The 22,882-nt window shown below is 44.2% G+C and overlaps 1 protein-coding gene across 1 annotated transcript in view; it reads left to right on the plus strand.

Moving 5' to 3' along the window:
* The window catches only part of birc6 (baculoviral IAP repeat containing 6), a 96,347-nt gene that overhangs the window by 68,518 nt on the left and 4,947 nt on the right, over positions 1 to 22,882 (plus strand). Inside the window, exons 67-73 of the mRNA XM_030787201.1 lie at positions 12,422 to 12,638; positions 13,435 to 13,580; positions 16,517 to 16,627; positions 17,425 to 17,642; positions 19,521 to 19,682; positions 19,786 to 19,863; positions 20,725 to 20,913. Coding sequence (XP_030643061.1) covers positions 12,422 to 12,638; positions 13,435 to 13,580; positions 16,517 to 16,627; positions 17,425 to 17,642; positions 19,521 to 19,682; positions 19,786 to 19,863; positions 20,725 to 20,913 — 1,121 coding nt within the window. The remainder of the gene's footprint in view (positions 1 to 12,421; positions 12,639 to 13,434; positions 13,581 to 16,516; positions 16,628 to 17,424; positions 17,643 to 19,520; positions 19,683 to 19,785; positions 19,864 to 20,724; positions 20,914 to 22,882) is intronic.

The raw sequence follows: 22,882 nt of genomic DNA on the forward strand, positions 1-22,882 counted from the left end.
CATAACAAAGGGCTGTTTTGTTTCCACCATGGATTCATATTCCTTGCGTTTAAAGAAAGGGGGGGGGGGTACACTATTTTTACCTATAGCGTTCCTATGGCGGATGGCGGAGGGGGACGTGTTGGCGCCTGGAATGATTTATTACACGTTTAAGCCCACTGCACTCCCTCTCTCCCTTTCCTCCCTCCCTTTTAAATGATTTTTTCACCCACATGTTCAGGACTTGCCTCAGGGGGAAAGCACGTTGTCATAGGAGTGCACGGCAGAAACAGCACCAGACCACAGGGGCAGCTTAGCATGGCAACAGACCCCTCCAGGGGGAAACACACACACACACACACATTTAAATCAAACGTGAAAATAAACATGCAGGGGATAGAAAGATGTTGATGGGAGAATGAGAGGCACTCCAAATTTTAACAGCAGCAATGAGAAATGTCCAACACACAGAAAAGAATGGGCAGCAGACAGAATAGGAGAGAGAGAGAGAGACATTCTAAGGGGGAGTGAGAGAGCGAGAGGGATGACAGAAATGACAGCAAGAGCAAAATACCAATAATGCACCGAGCAATAAGGATTGACGAGGAGCATTGTCAGGGCAAGCGGAGAGAGAGAGAGAGTGAAAGAGAAAAGGAGAGAAGAAAAAATGAGAGAGATAGAAATCTAGGCTTACCCTACAGCGTGTGAAGAGGGAAGCGACATCCAGTGCGCACTTGGCTCCACAGAGGAGAGGCACGGCTGCATGAGGGCCATCAGCCCGAGCTCCTGTAGCCCCACAGAAAGAACCTCAGACAGGAAAGAAAGAAAGAGGGAGAGAAGAGCAGGTCTATAGCTGCATCCTCCGTGTGCTGCGTTGTACACAGACAGCGATCTCTCTCTACCCTAGTCCCTCCCCTCTAACTCTCTTCTCAGTTTGTGTGTGTGTGTGTGTGTGTGTGTGTGTGTGTGTGCGAGTGTTTACGCCACCTGCTAGCAGCGCTGTCCTTTTTTCTTTCTTTTCGTTTCAATTCCTTTTTGTCTTTTTTTTTTTCTTCTCTGTGTTTTGTATGCTTGTTAGTCCACTGTCAGAGCGGCTGAGCAGCTACCAGTTTCCATTCAAGGAGCAGAGAGAAATCCTCTCCTCCCTCTACACGCTTCCCCCTCCCACCCTCCCTCCCTCTGCTCTCCGTCTCCCCTCTCTCCCTCCCTCCTTCTACCAAACGCCACCTCAGCCCCCCCCCCGACACTCTCCCTCTCTCTCCCTATCTCTCTCTCGCTCTCTCTCTCTCTCTCCCTTTCTCTCTCTCTCTCTCTCCCTCTGTTTCGCTTGTCTCTTTGACCCTCTTAGCAGCTCAAAGAGAGTGAGTCCCTGTGACAAATGTACACGCCCCTCTACCCCCCCCCCTTCTCCTTTGTCCAGGAGAACCAGTGTAATTAGTGTCTCCTAGAGGCAGCTCTCTCTCTCTCCCTCTCTCTCTCCTGCTGTGGGAAAGCTGATCCACTGTCAGGAAAGCTTGGGAGGTTCCGAAGCTCTCTAGGCAGCGACACTTCCCACAGAAAACTCCCCGCTACATCCAAACACAGGCAGTATTCCCAGCCTGAATGCCCCGTACAGGGAAAACTCTGGAACCCTGTGGATGACAGATATACTCTGAGTGTTTTCTCTGGCTGTTGCTCACAGCTGTTGACATATACCGTTGGATTCGGTCTTCGATCCAGACAACACAACCGTGCATGGCATAACCAAATGGCCAGGCTGGGAACCACAGTGCTGCAAACAGGGGAAAGAGAGAAGAGTGAGGGAAGAGAGGAAACGAGAGAAGGATTAAAGTGGTGCTGCTGATGTTTCTCACCAGGCAAAGTGCTGTCGCTGCTGAGGAACAATGCCGTGAAGGAGGATGAGAGAGTAGTGAGGGAAGCACTGTTCTGTTTAAGAAACAATCGAAAAATGCAAGGTCCACCGTCTCCCTCTCGCTGTCTCGAGTAGCAAAACTGTGAGAGGGTGACAGAAAAGAGAGAGAGAAAAAGAGAGGAAGGGATTGGTGTGGAGGAGATCGGGTTGTTTCCAAAGAAAGTGGTAGAAAGATCTGATCTACAACTGGTGTGCATAAGCTCACCTTGTGAAGCCATGAGCATTGAAGCTTAATTTTTTTAACGCACATGTCACCTTTCTTGTGTCACAGTGTTTTGCACTCACTAGTTTCTGAGTGTCAGACTCTGTTTCTGCAAAGTACACATCCGCCTGTGTGTGTGTGTGTGTGTGTGTGTGTGTGTGTGTGTGTGTGTGTGTGTGTGTGTGTGTGTGTGTGCGTGCGTGCGTGCACGCACGCTTTGTGCTCATAAATATTTGTTCTGGTCCCATAATACAGTCCATTTAGCCGCCTTCTTTCTGGATTATGAGTTTTCATTATACAAGACACAAAGAGCATGACCTTACACTCTCAAAAGAAAGACAAGAGACATGGTTTTAATAGGATCACTTATTTAAAGTTAGTGTGAGTGAGTGTGTGACTGAGTGTGTGTGAGCAGTCAGCAAGTTTCCTCCCAAGCACGATGACTCACATCGTGATATCTAAGGGGGGAGGGGGGGGGGGGCCTTCTTTCCAGTTGTTTTACTCACAAAGACTGCCTAGTGTGCCGCTAATGCCGCTGGTCTCTCCTCCTCTTCTCTTCCCACCCTCATTCCTTCCTCCTGCCATCCCATTCTTTCACACTCCTTATCCAAGCTCACATTTCAGAGATGAAATCCCTTAATTCAGTTTTTCTAGTTCCAGGAGCACTGTTTATGAATCAGAAGAGGGCCAGGGCTGGATCCTCTGTCGTGTCCCCTCAGTCCCCTTTCCCAGCCCATCCTTTATCACTATTATTCACTATTATGTGCACACAGAAATACGCTGCTTTTCTTTCTTTTAACCCTCCAGCCCTAGTCAATTATTTATTGTTTCAATCTGCTGTAATCCTGACCTCAGGGCCAACGAATTCACCCGCGCAAAATTGCAAGATACCCATAAAAAGGAAAGGCTTTGGAGCTTTGAACAACCAGTTCCCCAATGACCCGACCTGACCCTTGAGCAGACGGCACGGGACGGTCCCGAAGCTTTTTCGTAGTGTAGGGGTAGGACACGAGGACTTTAAAGAGCTAATTATGGTGTATAGAAACTGTAGGTGTGGCGTGTTTGTGATGGACTGGGACTTGGGTTAAAACATGTTTGGTCCAGTGAGGAGACAACTGTAGACACAGGTCCAAGCATGATGAGTCCGGTCAAACTTCAATAAGAGATGAAATTAGACGTGCATCTTTGCCGTTGTAATTCTGAAAAATCAACAGAGGTGCGTCCAGTTGATGAAGCCCGTGGGTCTTTCCTTCAGCGAGTCCCTGAGAACGGTATATTGGCATGTCGGTGTTGACAGGACTATGTCAAAGGGGATGTTTATGTATGTGTTTATTTATTCAGTGAGTGACTCATATCACTGCTGTGCCATTGCAAGGTCAAACACCCAGTGGCCAGCTCTCTTACTGTACACCTCCTTATTCTTCCTACTGTCTTACAAAACCCTAAAGGTACACAAATTCACTTACTCCCGCCCTCCCTGAATCAAGTTTACACTCTTTACCTCATCCAGCCCCCCTCACTGGAGGCTAACTGTGTCCTCAGCACAGGAGTCAGGGCTGAACCCAACCCTCTCTCACTCTAAACAGAACCATCAGTCTTGACACACCACGTCTCCCGTATTAGTTTCCATACATATAGGGATTAAAGCAGCCCATCATACCTTAGTTGAGGATTAGTCTGGTTTTCAATCTTAGGCTTTGTGATGAGTTATTAATGCCAAAGTTTCATCTACAGTGTAATTCTGGATTTTCAGAATAACATGGTATTATAAGAGAGCTGTAAATAGAGTGGATACCTCTTTCTCAATTTCACTAAGTTTTCTCAACACACAGTGTAAGCAGAAACCTCATAAATGCGTTAAAATTTCAGGATTTCATTTAGTTCTCTCGATCATCTGCAACAAAACAGTTATCCAATTACTGCAGAACATTTTGTGTATTTCTGCATACCAGTTGGACCAGACAGTTTAAAAAAAACTCTGTACATATTTTCCAGGGATAGAGTTAATTGTTTAAATTAGTAGAAGTTTTTAGAAGTCAGATCCAATCACACAAAGTAGTACATCATTGAATCGTTTGAGTCTTTGTTTTTTTTTTTTGTCTTGTTTTGTTTGATTTTTTCCTTTTCGTCTTTTGGGCTGCACCACATTTCTGCTGTAGTCCATCACCAGCACAGCTGATTGGAATGAGCAGTTATTAAATATTTATTGATTAGCTTAATCAGGTGCACAGGTCCTGGGTTGAGACATGGATATGAAGCATTATGAGCTGAGTGCTCTAAGCACCTCTTCTGGATAATTAGCATACTTGCACTTGAATCATGATAATGCATGAGGGAAAATTACCACACGAGCCAATTAAGTGAAAATATCAGGCCTGAGCTAATACCCCAACGGCACCACCATTCCTCTCCTCTCACCCTGGCTGCCAATTTCAAACAGATCAAATTAGAGCAGTCAAATTATAACAGTAATGGTAATAATAAGAATAATAATCATGATAATAAGGTTAGGAGTTCCGCCTGCTGTTTTCTAGCACTGGATGGAAAAGCTGCGCTCTCACAATGCGGCCTATTTTGCTAATTTGTTTTTGTTCTCTCTCTCTCTCCCTCTCTCTCTCTCTCTCTCTCTCTCTCTCTCTCTCTCTCTCTCTCTCTCTCTCTCTCTCTCTCTCTCTCTCTCTCTCTCTCTTTCTCAGACATTCATACAGCTCGGTTCAATTTAGTCAAGCCTTTTTTTCTATTTGATTTATACAAAACATTGCCAACCAGAGGAATGAGTAGAGTGAACAGAGGAAGAGCTCTTCTGCTTTACTTCATGCCTGTGCTTTCTTGTGAACAGAGCATTTTCAAGTCGTTTTACAACAGCTGGTTTCAATAGTGTTACACACACACACACACACACACACACACGCTCACACCAAACACTGTTCCTTTTAGTGTGTGTTTGAGTGTGTGTGTGTGTCTAATAACATTCCTTTGTATAGCGTATGCTAATTTATGAAAGTAAGGCTTGCTTATTTTAACGGATGCCCTTTTTAAATTTCCTATTTTGTCCTTTGAAATGTCTCTCTCTCTCTCTGGGTTTCCCCACTGTAAAATATCAAGTGCCACTCCGGAAGCTGTCAGGATTAATTATGGGGCTCTGAGAAAAGGAGAGAAAGAGAGACAGAGACTTTCAGCACATCAGGCCATCCGCATTTCCACGCGTGTCTCTAGCCCTAAATTTTCAGCCTTCACCATGGGTTTGTCAAAAATTTTTAAAGGTCTACAATGCTTATCGTACTCTAATTTCTGGAGATTATACATATTTGGGACGTAGCATTGTTTGGCTCTCAGGATCTGTGACCAAACATTTCAAGCTCTCAAAAACCTTCGCAGTTTCCTTTGTTTCTGCTTTGAAAACCATTAGAGTAGATCCATTCTGATGAATCCCACAATGAGCAGCAGACTTGAATTAATTAAAAAAAAAAACCTCACTGAGAGACTAATCAGGAGACAGAAGAAATTGACTGTGGGGTGAGCAGGTCCTAAAGAATCATTTTAAGTGATTTAAGGCCTTCTCATTGAGTTCTAAAAGAAAGAATATGTTTCATTGTGTCCTGCTGGCAGTACCAGAAGTTTTATTGCCTACTGTGTGCATAAGAGAATTTCTTGCCTGTGGTGCCACACATTAAGTCAATCAAACAGTTCCATATGTAGGTTTCTTCGCCAGAGAGCACTCTCTCGCTGAAGAAAGATTGTATATGTGTTTTTTTTTTCCCCTCCGTTTGACATGAATAGTGGAAATCATTATGGAACCATTTTTACTGTGTCAGCATCTCTCTCTCTCTCTTTCTCACTGTGTCTCTCTCTCTCTCGCGCACGCACACAAATAAAGCCTGCCATATTTGTGTCTGGTAATTGCCTGAAATCATTTCCTCTGGCGACTCTCTCCTGGGTCAAACTCATTTATCTTGTGTAAATGAATGTGGACATAGTGCCTAATTCCCCTCAAACTTCACAGCCATCACTATGTAGACTGTTGGAATGGGTTTATTCTACACAGACAGTGTTTAGCTGTGTAAAATAACCACATATTTACTGCTGCTAGATATATGTATTCATACTTAAAACCAAAGTATATCGGAAAGATATGAACTGATGAAACGCCATAAAGGCTTCGGTGACACCACTGGGAATTCAAGAGTATACTGAGCATGTTGTGTGTTAATCAAATGGTGGAGCGATTCAAAATTGGATTGAAATTCTGTCCACAAATGCTTGAAGTTACACATGCGTATCACCTGGGTGGAGCCATACTTAAATGGTAAAGAAATATTGTTTCGGGTCAGTGCCTCAGCTGATTGGAGCTATGCATTCTCATGAGTGGGGCGGAGCCGGCGTTGACTCTCGTACCGGTGATCAGAAACCTGGCATATTGGTGTCTTCATGACTCCACCTTTTTGTTGAAATTCACCTCACAGACTCATAATTCTCTGACTCTGACCTCTCCTCACGCTTTCCCAGTGTTGTGCGCCCCTGGGATCATGCCAGGTGGCTTTGGAACATTAATAGACGAGACGTGCCATAAAATTATGACTCCACTGATCTCTGTCCTCCCTTTTCTCTGGACCGGAAACATTTACAGCAAGACTCCTGTGAATATGAGGCTGCTAAAAGCAGGAGTGTCAATGACATCCATCTCTATACAGACACATGCCAAACTGTCACGACTAAAGAAGATCGTAATGCATATGTGGTGACATTTACATGATATGTAAATGTATGTAAATAATTCATGACTGAGGAGTCCTGAAAATCATTTGTTATTGATTGGTCTGGGACTATTCCAGTCAGTCCTGATTCCATACCTGTCTAGATATTTGTTGGTCACCAGAGCATTCTGGGACATCCCTGGTCTTTCTTTCTTACTTCCTTTGGACTTAACATTCATCTAACATGTGTGTTGTGTGTGGTGTGGGGGAGGGCAGAACTAGTGTGTGTGTGTGTGTGTGTGTGTGAACACTTGAGTGCAAATCAGGTTGGGGAGCGTAGCTCAGTGTTTAAGGCATAGTGCTAGCTAGCAGCTTCTTATCTGCTAACGGTGTGAGCGCTAATTTGTCACAATTACACAAGTACACAAGGCAAATGCTGTAGGTTGCATCCTCCCCCAACCTCTGTGTCTGTTTTCTCTCTGCTTTCACTTCCTCCCGTGTTCTTTCTGTGTTGTCTCTTCAGAATCCCATAGCTTCTTAAAGAAAGTTGAGTAAAAATGCATGATGAGTGGTACGGTTAGCATTGTAAGCGTGAGCACTAGGAGTATTATTATCAGTCTGCTGCCAGACCCCGTCCTGTTAAGGGAGGGAAATGGCTTGGAAAGGAAAGAGATCCAAAGCTTCTCCGTATTCTCCATTTAATGGCCCATTAGATGATGGCTATTCTTGGAAATAGAGCTGTTTGGGATATGAAGACAATGCGGTGGTGTGACTACACATTGTCTCTCTCTGTGACTGGAAACCCAGGTGAAGCCTGGAGAGAGACAGAGAAAGAGCATTGTCTCTCTCTCTCTCTGTGACTGGAAACCCAGGTGAAGCCTGGAGTGAGACAGAGACAGAGAAAGAGCATTGTCTCTCTCTCTCTCTGTGACTGGAAACCCAGGTGAAGACTAGAGAGACAGAGAAAGAGAGAACACTTTTTTCCTATTGTTTTTGCCCGTGTTCCCTGTGTGACAAAGATCTTGACTCATTTTCTGAAAGCATTGTGTGTGTGTGTGTGTGTGTTTTCTGTGTATGACTTACTTACCTTGCAGTGTTGCCTAATGTATCTCATTTGTTTTTTACTGGACCAAAATGACTGATGTGAGACAGTTAATACTTGACGGTGCCTCTAAGTGCTTTCAGAACACATTTTAATGTTTCCCTGGAACATGTTTTCCAAGTAACATCATAGCAAGATGGCAAGTAAGACATTGTCTTTGATGGCTTGCTTCATACAGACTCATGTAGGTTTGGCTATTTTGCGCTAGATGAACCTTTTTAATGATTTTGAAAAAGACCACCAGTCTGTACCAATCTTTCGGTGTTTACAGGTGCTAGATTTTTATTTTTTAATGAACGTAGAAGCAATGTTTTGAGAGTCATTTTAGTATGACAGATATCCAAGTGATATCTCAGACTCAGTACACAGTGCAGTGAGTGTAAGCAAGATCATCTCCTCTCTCTCTCTCTCTCTCTCTCTCTCTCTCCCTCTCCCTTTCCACTGCCCCCCTTTTCTCTGTGTGTCTGTTACAGAGTGTAAATAAGCAGATTAAACTTTTAGCTGGCCCACAGGGCAAAACTGATCTGTGTGTGTGTTTGCTATCACAGAGCTGATGAGCTGACTGGAATTGAATCACTATCAGGGAGTTCTTTTCACTGCCTCCTTAAGTTGACACGTCTTTTTTTGACTGATTTGGCAATATGTTGAGTCTGACAATCACACCAGTTAATTCATCTCTCTCTCTTTCTCCCCACGTGTGCTCTCTGTGTCTGCTCTGTGATGAGTAGGCTACGTTTTTATTGACACAGGAAAGCATGAATACTTCAGATAATCTCTGTTTTAGGCTCTGATGTTCAAAAAAATGATGATGATGATGATGATGATGATGATGATGATTTTGGCTGGTCTGGTCTAGATTTTTGGCTATACTTAGATACGCATACACCCAGAGAGAGAGAAATCTAATCCCTTCTCCTCATGTTGGGTGAGTTATAATGAAAGGGGTTACACCCACTCTCCTTTGGAAACGTGTAAGCAGGCTTTTAAATATTACAGCCAAGTTGATTCATGGGTGGATGAGTGCAACGAACAAGCAAGTGTATTTGTACTCTGATGTGAAATTTCATCGCGGTGTATTATTGTGTTACACTGTTTGAACCGGTATAGATGAAGAGTGTGTGTTCAGGGGTGTCGAGTGAAGCTGTTTGTTGTGTTGCTGGTGTGTAGTTGCCGTTTGATGATGTCTCTGTGTTGATGAAAGAGCAGCGCTCTGTTATTTGGTTGGCTCTTCTCTGTGGATGCAGTCCTCTCCTCTGGCTCCTTCACAGTCTCCTTCACATTTCCTCTTTCATGATTTAGGACAGACACAGTCGCTCTTTCCTCCTACTCCAATTCTCTACACTTCATAATGTTCTTATTTCCCCTGCCACTTCTCCCTCTGTCTCTCCCTCCCACCCACCCTCCCCAGTCACTTTTTTTTTCATATCTCTCCTTCTGTTCTATTCCCCTTCTCTCTCTCTCATCCTTCTCTCTCTCTGTGTTTATTGTGTGTATTTACTATTCCGTGCAGGATGTTGCAGGTCATTAGTACTGGTGCCTGCCTCCTCTATTTATCTGGATTTCCTACTGGCACACATTCAGTAAAGGTGTTCCATGGTGTCTCCTGTGTGTGTGTGTGTGTGTGTGTGTGTGTGTGTGTGTGAGAGAGAGACCAGGCGATCAAGAAAGAGTGAATCACCGGCATTGTGTCCTGTTGATTTAAATGAGAGCGATGGTTATGTGTAGACAGGTGGGCATTATGTGAAGCGTCGAAGGGAATGGTTGTGTCTATTTTAAGGTCTGAGTAGCGTGGATGAGTCACCTCCCATTCAGGTGGAGCCCTCTCTCTCTCTCTGTTTCTCTCTCCCTCCTCCCATATTTATCTACAGAGCCGTGGCATTATTACCTGGCACTCTATTTCCCCAAAACTTCCTGCTCAGAATTTACTTTGGCCTCACAGACTCTTGATTATGAAATGCATTGAGTGTGAACGTATGCACGACTGTGTGCTCATCTTTTCGGACTGTATTATTTGGACGAAGGAAAACAGAGACTGAATGTCTGATAAGATACACCCACTCTCTCTCTCTCTCTCTCTCTCTCTCTCTCTCTCCTAGAGGTCTATTTCTGCACAGTAAATCACTTAGACTCTTAATGAAATGATGGCAAATGGAGGGAGGGAGGAAGGGATGGGAGGCAGACTTGACCGAGAGAAAGAGAGCGAGGAGAGAAATTGGGAAAATGGGCTGACATTGAGGAAGAGCATTCAGAGTTTACTTATAATCTCACCCACACAGACACTCACATTCATACACACACAAATACACACACGCTCATACACACACATGCACACATAGAGGATACATGACAAACAAAATGCATAGAAAGTCATAAACCCTAACAAACGGTGTCTGGCACACACATGTTTGTGCTCATGCACAGACTCTTCTCATTTCTCCTCAATACTGACCCAGCATTTACAGAGAGAGAGAGAGAGAGAGAGCCGGGGGGGGGAGGGTAGTAGTAATCTTGGCCTCAGCCCCATCAGAGACTGTGGCAGGATGGTAATTGGGTAAATGTATTCAGTCAGGCAGAGTTTAGGCAGCCATGAGCGGTCCTTTTTTAGAGACAAGGGAGGGACATTGGCCCAGATTAAAGGCGAGAGAGGTCAGCTCTGTACAGACAAGACAAGAGACAGAGCATTTCCAATATAAATGTAAAGCAGGCAAAGAGTGAAGAGAGAACCATACACATCAGTTTGTGTCTGAGGCACACACACACACACACACACTCACACTCACACTGACACACACTCACACACCACACACATATGCATACACACAAGCATGAGGTCTGAACACACAAACTCTTAGAAATCTGTGTTGAATGTAACTAAAGGGAACCCACACTGCACACAGACATTCCTGGTATCAGATATAAGCATCCAGTGCACACCTGTATTATCAGCTCAGCAAATAATGACACAAGTTCACTAGCTGAACTTCTGTTTGTAGTCAACAGTTTCCCTGAGTGAATGAATCAGACAAATAGGTCAAAACAAGGGTTTATTTTAGCCCCGTTTTACAAATTCCCGTTGACCTAATCTGAACAAGGCCACATTGACCTGTCTCACCATGTAGGACACACACACTTGCTTTCTCACATGACAGTGCTGGTGTTAGTGGCTCTGGAGCCACTTTTGTTCTCTCCACTCTCCTTTAAGCATGGCTCTGAGACCCCGCTGTCCCCCTGATGGGATTACGTCTGGGTGTTCTTGTATTCTTCTCAAACAGAGAGAGAGTGAACCACACAAAGGCCTTGATGCATCGTGGCCAACCTGCGTTTCACCACAGGTTCTCTGGAGACAACCTCTCTCTTTGCCCAGCAAAGCAAATCAAAAAAGGAGAGGAGAACTGGATTAAGTGAGGTTATTGGAGACATAAGAGGAAGAGAAAGAACGCTCATCCATCACCTCATTGGAATAGTCCTCCCATCCACCCATCCATTCTTCCATTCATCCATCCATCCACCCATCCATCTGTATGCCAGCCTTATTTTAAACCTTTATTTTGAGTGTAATTAAGGGTGTCATCTTCTGTGGGGGATGAAAGAATTCAAATTTCACCTCATCACAAAGGACCAAATGTGAGAGAGGGAAAGAGCTCAGACAAGTGCTGTCAACACCATGTCTGTGTCAGCCCTTATAAATCTCTCTCTCAGTTTCTCTCGTTCTCTCTCGCCTTGACAACAGCGCACTCTCCAATCAAATACCCACACCCTGCATTTCAGCAGAGTACCATCCTACTTGTAGAAGGCCGGAGTATCTGTTGGCCGGTCAGATAACCTTTTCCATCAGATACCAATCAAGGCCTTGAAAACCAACTGTAGAGAGCTCATGAGCCAATCAATTCCTGTAACCACTCAATCAAGTGCAGAGATACAATGCCAAGTCCAACCTTGCCTGGAATGACACCAAGACTGCTCTCACTGTCAGATTGCTGTGTTGTTTTTCAATTTTTTTTTTTTTACTGGTCTAAAACCTGGTTTCTCAGGTCTTTGTTCTTCAAGACTGTCCACAGTAGGTCTAGGATGTCTTTGCTCTTAGTGGGGTTCACTTCAGGCCACTGCTCCTTTCTTGTTTAATGTGGGACACTCCATATCTTTATAGCATGCCAAGCCTGGGCTGGTACCATGTAACATGATTGAGCTGCCACCAGACAGCACAGGCTCAGAGATGGAAGTGAACATACAAACACATGGCATGGAATTGAATCAGAGCTTGGAGCTTTGATCTTTCCTTGACCGATTGGAAATACGTCAGCGTTGGACAGAAATGTTGAGGTGTAACCTCATATGCCCTCTTATGTGTATTATATCACCACTCTTTTTTTTTTTTTTTTTCAGTCCTTTCATTTCAGTTTTTCTCTGTTGCTTTTTCAGTCACTGACCTCTTGTGTCATTTGGAGCCATGACATTCAGTTAACTGCTGATTTTTCATATGTTGCTAACCATCTCTCTCTCCCTCTCTCTTTCCCTCTCTCTTTCTCACTCAGTGTTGGACATGGCACGTCACGTTCCGTTGTACCGGGCCCTGCTGGAGCTCCTGCGTGCCATCTCCACCTGTACAGGGCTGGTCCCTCTGCTTCTGCCCCTTTCTGGAGATGCCAGTGAGGAAGAGGAGGATGAGGAGCGGTCGGAGAGCCAGACTTCTGTGGGTATGCTGCTGGCCAAGATGAAGACCTGCGTGGACACCTATACCAATCGACTCAGGTATACACACACACACACACACACACACTCACACACACGTTTTGTGTTTTTTTCCCACAGCTATAATGTCTAACATAGATATAGACCAGCGTCAGCTGTTGTGTTTAAAACTACTAACCCCAGCTGACTGAGGACCAAATATCCACACTTCTTTCAAAGAAGTATACACATAGCACTGTTTCCTTGTTGTAGAGATGCACCCTCACATATCGCATCAGTGTTGGAAAAAACACAAAGCAGTCTCACTGGAACAGGGTGTAGCCTGCTGATGTTACCATCAGAGCATGTCCTCCTTTCTAATGAGAAATGCAGTATGTATTCAGCTGTGTCTGTGTGTGTATGTGTGGGTTCCAGGAGTTACACTCAGCATGTTTGAACATGTTTACAGCATACATGCACAATATGTTGTTCAGTTGAGCTGTCCACCACTACAGTAAATGAGAATGATTTGAAAACAGAGGAAAGATAGAAAGTGTCAATGATAATGAGCCGTCTTGACCAGGTGGTCCAAAAAGGTCATTGTATTTTTTTGTGCCTTCCCTTTCAGAGGGGTTTAATCGTGCATTTGAAAAAGACTCTGCGTCTGTTGTAACAGATTTATACCTAACTTAATACTGTCATTGAGGTTTTGACCAGATAGTGATTCACAAATGCATTCATCTGTATTTGACCTTCAGTTAGACTGTTGTAATTAATTCCGTGTCCTGTCTCTTTCACAAGCAAAATGTATCTTTGTTCTTAATGTCTCTATCTCTTCTTTTTTCTTTCCCTCCACCCCGATTTTGTTCCATCTCAGGTCGAAGAAGGACAAGAGCAAAGGAGTGGTGAAAACGGACACGTCCGACCCGGAACCCGAGGGACTCACGCTGCTGGTGCCAGACATTCAGAAGACAGCCGAGATCGTCTACGCTGCCACGACGAGCCTACGTCAGGCTAACCACGGTATGACAGTCAGGCAGTTGGAGTTTACCACCTTAAACACAGTCACTGCACAGCTTCAGGGCTTCGCTTCGGCTCAAACTCACAGATTCAGGGCTTCGCTTCGGCTCAAACTCTCAGATTCAGGGCTTCGCTTCGGCTCAAACTCTCAGATTCAGGGCTTCGCTTCGCCTCAAACTCACAGATTCAGGGCTTCGCTTCTCCTCAAACTCACAGATTCAGGGCTCCGCTTCGCCTCAAACTCACAGATTCAGGGCTTTGCTTCTCCTCAAGCTCACAGATTCAGGGCTTCGCTTCTCCTCAAACTCACAGATTCAGGGCGTTTTCCCCTTACATTCTTGCACTTATGTGTGTTTAGTAGCACATTAGTCTTTGGTCATTTTAAGCAAATGGATATTTTGATGTATTGAATATTTGGCTCAATTTTGTAATGCTGTGAATTTTGTAACAGCATGACAATTTGATCACAGTCATGAAGGATCAAGGCTTTTGTTTCATCGAACGGTAAGAAATTAAGGCTGGTGCTTGCTGATGACCGTAAGCCCTGTGTGGTCTGCAGAGCGTATGTCTGATTACCGACCGCTGCTGAAAACAGGGCGTCTTTTTCGGACCACAGTCAATCATGAGCAGCCCACTCTGCCCAACTCTCAGTGGGTACACAGACACAGACCCACATTTTGCCCTTGGCTGGAAAGTTCCAGAAACCCAGACAGAAATACAGTCTAGGCTGGCAGGATGACTCAAAACGAGCAAAGAGGAGAAACCGTTGGAAGAACTAGCACAGTGGAAATTCAAACAGTGTACCTTGTCAAAGTACAGAAACAGGGCCCACAATGCCTTTCTCTACACAAACCATCACCATGTCCTCTCTCTTTCTTTCTCTTGCATCATGCCACATGAAGTATCCCAATTTCAGTGACTTCTCTCTTTTCTCTGATGGCACGGCGAATTGTACCTTTTAATGCAGAAAACTAGTTTTAAAAATTCCTTGTACGAGATGCACATTTTCAATTTTTATTTATTTTTTTTTCTAATTCCATTCCAAATCCCTAGTGCAAGAAAACCAGTTATACACACACACACACGTTCGTGTCAGTCAGTAAGTGGGCTTCTTGCCTTTAGTGTGAGACAGCCTTTTCATGGTGCCAAAACTAACTGTGGTACTAAAGCTTCCGCTGATGAATGGTGCTATTGGCAGCTGATTCTCAGTGACAGTAAAAAAAAAAAAAAGTCCATCCTTTACTCTTGGCTGACTATGCTTACAGAGTCCAAGTTGTCCCATAGCACTCATCTGGAGGATGAAGGGTGTGTAAGTGCTCCCTGAGGAGGAGTGTGTGTGTGTGCTTTGTGACGGTGAGGGAGTGTGGTGAGAGTGAAGAGGCTAGGCTGGAGGTCGTAAAAAGAGCGGCTTCTTTTGCGCCAATGAATGTCCTGCAGCCCATTTGTCAGTGAGAGCAGAAAAGGGACCTGTCCATATATTTGTAATGCGTGATTGACTGGGACCACCCCACTGCACCAGTCGTTCTCTCTCTCACACACACACACACTAAACTGCATATAATTAATCACCACTAACTTCTCCCGTGTGTCCTCAGCTTTTTCCTTTAATCTCTCTCTCTCTCTCTCTCTCTCTCTCTCTCAGTCCTCATGAGGTTGGTGTACATTGGGGGGGGGCTGTTCTGGGGTCGTGGATGGGCCTCTGTCTTGATACAGAGTAACAAATCAATGCTTCTGTCACTTCCCATAAGGAAATCCATATGACAGCAGCCATGAGACCTCTGTGCGTGCGTGTATGTGTGCGTTTGCGTTTGCATTTGCGTGTGCATGTGTGTGTGTGTGTATGTGTGCACAAAGCATGGAGAAGGAGGGGTCGGTAAACAGATGTTTTTAAATGTTTAATTAGTACTCTGTCATTACAGACATACACACACAACAACCATGAGAGAATTCTAGATTGGCTGGGCTGAGCTCCAGTAGTCCACTATTGACCTGAAAGGTTTCATGTTCATCAATACCATACATTAATGTGCCAACAGGGTGAAAATAAATGAGCACTGAAGTCTCTCTCTCTCTCTCTCTCTTCTCTCTCTTCTCTCTCCTGCTCTCTCTTTTTATTTGACTTGTAGCCAAAGGGTTCAGTTATTGGTCTGTTAAATGTTCTGCTAATTTGATAGCACCATGCAATAGCCCTGGCTTCCAGAAACTCTTATCTACACCCTGTCGTCATGCCATGACATAATTCCCCACAACTATCATAAAAGGTGACTAAATGCAATTGGCTAGTTATGCTGACATATTAGCCCTAATCCCCCAAAGTTTGAACTTTTTTTCTTTATTAGAAACAGGAATCGTCTTTCTCTCGCCATAATCATTTGTCTGTGACGTGCTTTAGCTGTCGATAACAGTCTGACTGAGAGGAAATGTAGGCGAAGGCAAACGGCCATGTAGCCATCTTGTAATGAGGACTGGTGTCATTTGTCAAAGTAAAGAATGCAAAGCAGAATGGGGGAGGTAGGACGAAAGGGATTTAAATCAGACTCAAAGAGTCTGCTGCAGTGCCCAGTGCTGTAGATTTCTACCAGTAGACTGTTAGAGATGTGAGAAGGAACACCAAAGGCACAAAACTCCTTTAGGTTGTCTCATTCAGCCACAATTTTATAAGTCTTTCCCTCATCCTCTTGCCAATCGTTCTCCCAGCATGCACTGCAAAGATCAAATGACTGACACTGTGCTCTGTTTTGTTTTTTTTTTGTTTTTTTGTTGGGATTGAAGTTGAGGAGAGAAATGTAAAGTACACTCCAAACAGTCACCTGACAGAGGAGTTCTGCTGTGGAGAAACACACACACACACACACGCACAAAAATATACTCCGTTTGATAGATTGAGGAATGCCCATCTAGCCTAGTTTCATGTCCTTCTGTCTCCTTTGCTGTTGCAGAGAGGAAACTGGCCGAGTCGTGTAAGAAGGTGGCAGCACGGCCCAAGCCTTTGTCCATCCTCCGCTCTCTGGAGGAGAAATATGTGGCAGCCATGAAGAAACTTCAGTTTGGTAAGTGCTCGGAAGCATTTAGACAGAGAGAGAGGAACAACAGAATGTGTGTGTGTGTGTGTGTGTGTGTGTGTGTGTGTATGTCCTTAAGATGCATGAAAACAGTAATGTGTGTATTTTTAAGTTGAGAGACCTTGTGTAGCAAACAGAGTTTATGTGTGTGTGAGTATGACAGATATGAGGCAGGTGAATGCATCTCTTACTGTAGAATGGAGGAGTGAGACAGAGCTCTCAGCCGCCTCCATTCATCATAACTGAACAAATTGCCAAAGGCAACACTCTCACACCCACACACACACACACACACACACACACACACACACACACATACAGACATAAAGAGAGAGCTTGAGTGAGATATCCTGTCTCTGAAAAAACACATGATGTGTGTGTGTGTGTGTGTGTATGTAAAGGTTTTTTTTGTTTGTTTGTTTGTTTTTTAAACTGTCTGTCTCTGCTGTTGGATAGATGAACAGGCTTTTGTTCTGAATAAACTGATTCAGCAAGCGAGAGACATCAAGTATAATTTTAACTGACATGAATGTTAACAGGTTTGTGCTGGTCTAAACACACGCGCGTGCACACACACACACACACACACACACACTCACAATCACAGACACACACTTGAAGAACACAGCTCAGCTTAAAAAGAAATGAATCTGTTATGACACATTCAAGTGGGGGGTTTACTCTGCGAGTTGGTTATGGTAACTGGTTTAGTGGTAATGTTAATATGTGTGTGTATGTGAATGTACGTGTATATGTCACGCATGTGCTCCTATTCATTTGTGCAGACACGTTCGAGATGGTGTCGGAAGATGAGGACTCCAAGTTGGTTTTTAAGGTGAACTACCACTATATGTCTCAGGTGAAGAACGCTAGCGATGCTAACAGCGCGGCCAGGGCGCGGCGGCTAGCCCAGGAAGCCGTCACTCTCTCCACCTCACTTCCTCTGTCCTCTTCATCCAGCGTGTTCGTTCGCTGCGACGAGGAGCGCCTGGACATCATGAAGGTACCTCATCGGTCACCTCTCCAAAAATATAACTGGACATATGTGCATTTTGGGTTTCTGGATTTCTGTAAGCTAATTCTGACGTGACTCAGAGCGTGAGTCAGTGTACATGAGTAGCCTGGTTTCTAATGACACCACCTTAACATACTACACAGACACAAAACGGCCTTTTTGCCTATGTGTGAACACACATGACATTTTGAAGACGTCTGTGACCCCAGTTTCTTATTGGTTCCTCTCTCACAGTCAGTCCAAATCAAATGTCAGTCCCCACGCCTGCCTGGGCTCAGTTCAGCTACGCTTCAGTGCAAACGCATGCATATACACACTCTCCACAGCCAAAAGGCCAGAGGTTGTAAGTTCTATGTAACTGCAGTGTGAGGTGACCCATTCTGGGCTCCTCTGTTTCTGTTTGTGTCTCTCTATCCTTGTTCTCTCAGAGCTATAAGCACTTCTGAGATGAGAATTGTATGTTTGCAACAAAAATATATATGAAAATATGAATCTGATAAAGGAAATGTCAAAAGAAAATTATAGGTCAGAAATAGAATATGTCTCCATTACATCTCATTCACATGTGTATTGGTCAGATAATAGACAGTGTCTTTGGTTTTGTGCTTGTTATTTAAGCTTTACGTTCCAGCACTCTTTCGCTTCTCCCTCTCTTTTCTCCTCTCTTTACCGGTCATGGTCTGTGTGTCCATAACCACCTAACACAGTCTTTGAAGTCCTGGTCATTAATACTAAGCTGTTCTCTTCAGTGTTAACCTTGTTCCACATGAGGGAGTTTTTACATAGTGTCTGGCGTGAATGCTCATGTCAAAACAGCCTTACCGCCTGACTGCCGTCCCCTAGCCTGGAGCTGGTTATGAGAAGCGTAAAGCCGGGTGCCGTTATACGGCTGAAACACACACACACACACACACAAACACAGACTCTCTGTGTCTTTCTGCCCTTCTGCATGTCTCTCTCTCTCTCTCTCTCTCTTTCGCTTCTCTCCCTCTCCATCACCTCACATCTCTTCATATCCTCGCCCTTCTCTCTCTCTGTCAAATTTGAGCATAAATGTGACCATTCTTAGTCCTCAGGTAATCGGTCACCTTTTTTGTTTTTTTTTTCTCCAAGTGTCTGAGACACTTTGGTTTGTTTTTTTTTCATCGGTTTCATTCCTTCCCTGCCCTTTCTAAAAGAGGAGCCAGCGGTGAAGCCAGGCTGTCTGAGACCTTTTTTAGACCTCTTTGTTATGGGTGCAGGAACTACCCTACGGAATACTGTTCCCGAGACACAGTCCAAATGAAGCAAAACCCTGGGGTTTCCTTTTTCTCAGTGTAACCATGTGAATGAGTGGGGAAGCCACCCATTCTTTCCCCTACCTCAGATCAGATTACACATAGTGAGGCTAATGGAACAAACCAGGTCCACACACACACACACACACTCCCTTCCCCACTGTTTTAAGAAGCAGAGAGAGAAGAACCAAGAGGAAAAAAATTCCGTTAAAATATTCATCTTTACTTGAGACTGGAGTATATATTTCTCGTCAGTATTGATGTGTATTGTCTCTGCACTGGACTCATTGTTCATGGTTAATGCTTGTGGCAATGAAGTGGTAAAAAAATAGAGAGAGAAATATAAAGTATATTAAAAAAGTGAATATACTGTATCTCTTCAAGCCCACTGTCTTTAAAACTGGTCCTTTGACATCTCTGTTCAGTAGCAGTTTCTAGTTCTAAACAGTACAGGGTGATTTCTGCCTTTAGAATGAAAGTTTCTGTCAGTTGGACCCCGTTCAGTTGGGTGAGTCTGTAAAGAATGACATTAATTCTCTCCAGGAAAATGTTGATGTGTAGTTGTAATGATGATGTTTGTCTGTTGCAGGTGTTGATCACGGGCCCTGCAGACACACCCTATGCTAACGGCTGTTTTGAGTTTGACGTCTACTTCCCCCAGGATTACCCAAATTCTCCTCCTCTGGTGAATTTAGAGACCACGGGTGGACACAGTGTCCGGTTTAACCCTAACCTGTACAATGACGGAAAGGTCAGTCCTCTCTCTCTTTCGTTCATCTCTAGATATGTCTCTCTCTGTTTCTGTCTGTCTCTGAATGTATCATGTGCTGTGTTCTTTTTTTTTTTTTTTTTAGGTATGTTTAAGTATTCTCAACACTTGGCATGGCCGCCCAGAGGAGAAGTGGAATCCTCAGACTTCTAGCTTTTTACAAGTGAGTTTCTTTCTTTCTTTCTTTCTTTCTTTCTTTCTTTCTCTCTCTCTCTCTCTCTCTCTCTCTCTCTCTGTGCATCAGCACACACATTTCCTTCAGACTTCGATATTGAGCTCCTCTTTGACTAGGTCTGTCTCTCTGTCGTAAAGGTATAAGTCCCCCTTTATAGAATAAGGTTCTCTGAATTATCGATCAAACTACAAGCCAGCAACAGTCTTTTCCCCTTAATCTTCCTCTCTATCACACACACATGCACACACACACTCACACACAGTATCACTCTCTCTCTCAAACTCCCTCATTTGCCTGGGTTGAAGAGTTCATAGAGATGCCTCCATTGATTTTGAGTACAGTAATTGTGTGTGTGTGTGTGTGTGTGTGTCCGTCTACACACACACATATACACAGTGGATCAATTATGGAAATTACATTCTGTAGGATGAGCATTACCCTGGCCTGAGATTCATTTTCATACCTTACATGTCCACACATCCAATACAGATCATCATTGAAAATGTGGCCATGTCAGAGGGGTCATTAGGTTCACGTTGGCTCTGGTCCATGGTCTGTTTATTCAAACGCTGGGTGTTGTTCAGACCTCACCTCTGTTTTAGGATTTTACATTATTGAGTGACAGCTTAGTCAACGAACAGCAATACAGCTTTAGGCCACAGTCTAGAGTGAGACATTGAGGTTCAACAAATCAGGGGATTGCTCTCATAGAATGGCTGAAAATGTCTCTCTGTGTGTGGTTTCTTCGGTGGCCTTTGGTAGGAGTGTAACGTGTGTGTTTGTGTGTAGGTGCTGGTATCGGTGCAGTCTCTGATGGAGTAGGAGTGTAATGTGTGTGTTTGTGTGTAGGTGCTGGTATCGGTGCAGTCTCTGATCCTGGTGGCTGAGCCGTACTTTAACGAGCCTGGTTACGAACGCTCCAGAGGAACACCCAGCGGAACCCAGAGCTCCAGAGAGTACGACGGAAACATCCGGCAAGCCACCGTCAAATGGGCCATGCTGGAACAGATCCGCAACCCCTCACCCTGTTTTAAAGAGGTCAGATTAACACACACACACACACACGTGCACATTAGCCAGCGGCTTTGAGGTCTGACATCCACACCTGATGTGCCTTACAGCCCATTATCCACTGTTACAGGACTCCTTCTCATTCTGCCTTTGAAATGCTTTGTTTGTAATTCTGCCTTTGAAATTTTTCCTTAGTCTACTCTCTTCCAATTCTGTTGTTCACACGTCAGCAAGCTTCTTAATTGCTTGTTTATACTATATCTTCAGTGTATAATGGGAAAACTTGGACGACCCCTATAATATTACAGTTGTTGAATAATAACACGATTATATCTGATTTATTTATTCTCGGTTTGGTAATCTCATCCCTCTCTTTCTTGTCCTCCTTTTTCAAGCTTTTACTTACATGGCTCTCACTCCCTTCCTTTCTGTGGAGGTGTGCCCAGGGACAGAGACAGAAAAAGACTTGAGAGTTGGTAAATGGAAAGACAGATGAAGAGAGGAGAAGGAAAACAGGAAAAGGGTATTAGAGAAAGGAAACAGTAATAAAGAGAGGGAGAGAGGTAGTGTGGGGAGAAACAGAGAGGTGGGGGGGGGGGGGATTGAAAGTAAGAGACACATAGTTTGACGCAAACACAGAGAGGGAAAGAGTACAAGGATGTGTCAGGTGAATTTTAGTGGGCTTTCCAGCCGTAATATTACAGAGCCTCAGCCCATAACCCTGCTCATAACCCTGCATCTCCTCCCACCACTGCAGCACCTCCATACCACTAGAATGTTCTGTTACTTCAATAACACAAAGAGAAAGACAAAACATAACATCACTCCTATTGCAAATGTCACATGATATTATGTCACTTAGATTACAGTATATTGCAACATGGTACAACAGGTTCAAAAGATTCCTCCATAGGCATGAATGGATCTGAGGCAGGCTTTATTTTTCTCTCTTTGGATTCAGCTTCATGCTGACAATACCAAGCAACCTGGAACCAGATATTACATGATTGAAAAGCCATTTCGTCAACAAAATACTGAACATGCCCCATCAAGATCTGCTGGAGAGAGTACGATGAGAGAAAGAGCCGCATGTGTGGTTGTGTATCTGTGTTTACACATACACACACAAAAAAAACACTGCCTTGATTAAAATGTTTTTTAGAGAGAGAGAGAGAGTGCTTCCCTGGATTGAAACACAAAATCCAATTAAGTTCCCAGATGCCTGCCCAGCACTGCCAAGTGTCTCTCTCTCTCTGTGTGCCAAATGTAATGGATTCTCCTGCTTTACCTGTGTTCCAGGACACATACACATATTCCCTCTGAGTCCACATGCAGGAATCTTCTCCTGGCCACGCACATCATTTAACCTGACAACCAGACGTTTATTACTACTTATATGTACAGGACACCAGTGCTGGCTAGACTGGCAAATTTCTGTAACACATGCATGGGTTTTCTCTCTCTGTTTTTGCCTCTCTCCGTCACACACACAGAGACGAACAAAACTATGTTGAGTAATTTCTCCCACATCCTTAATTTGTGTGAAAAGTCTTACCCATTCCTGTGTGAGAGTTTACAGGAATGAATAATAATGTAAGGCAGACCCACTTTGGGCTTTGAAGAGACTGGCATGCAGTCACTAGATGTGGCATCATGAACTAGATGGGTACACCGTATCCATGACAACCTGTGTGGGCACTGATAGGGCCGGTGCTCTGTTTTTGTGCCAACCTGAGTGGGCATCAGTGATAAGAATAATGCCCTGCTTATGTTTCATTCTTTTCGGACGGGAAGGATTGAAAGTGTTGGCACCCTGCCAATATGCCAACCTGAGTGAACAACAGCAATAAAACTGGTAGTTTGTATCCGTGCCAACTGGAAGTGGGCACAAGATAAGCACACTCCACTGAAGGGGCTTTGTGTAGTGATATTTGGGCTTCTTTATGTCCTACACACTCAGTATGAAACATCCAGTAACCTGAAACTGATCATCAGA

Source organism: Chanos chanos, chromosome 10 (genome assembly GCF_902362185.1).
Source record: "Chanos chanos chromosome 10, fChaCha1.1, whole genome shotgun sequence".
Lineage (NCBI taxonomy): Eukaryota > Metazoa > Chordata > Actinopteri > Gonorynchiformes > Chanidae > Chanos > Chanos chanos.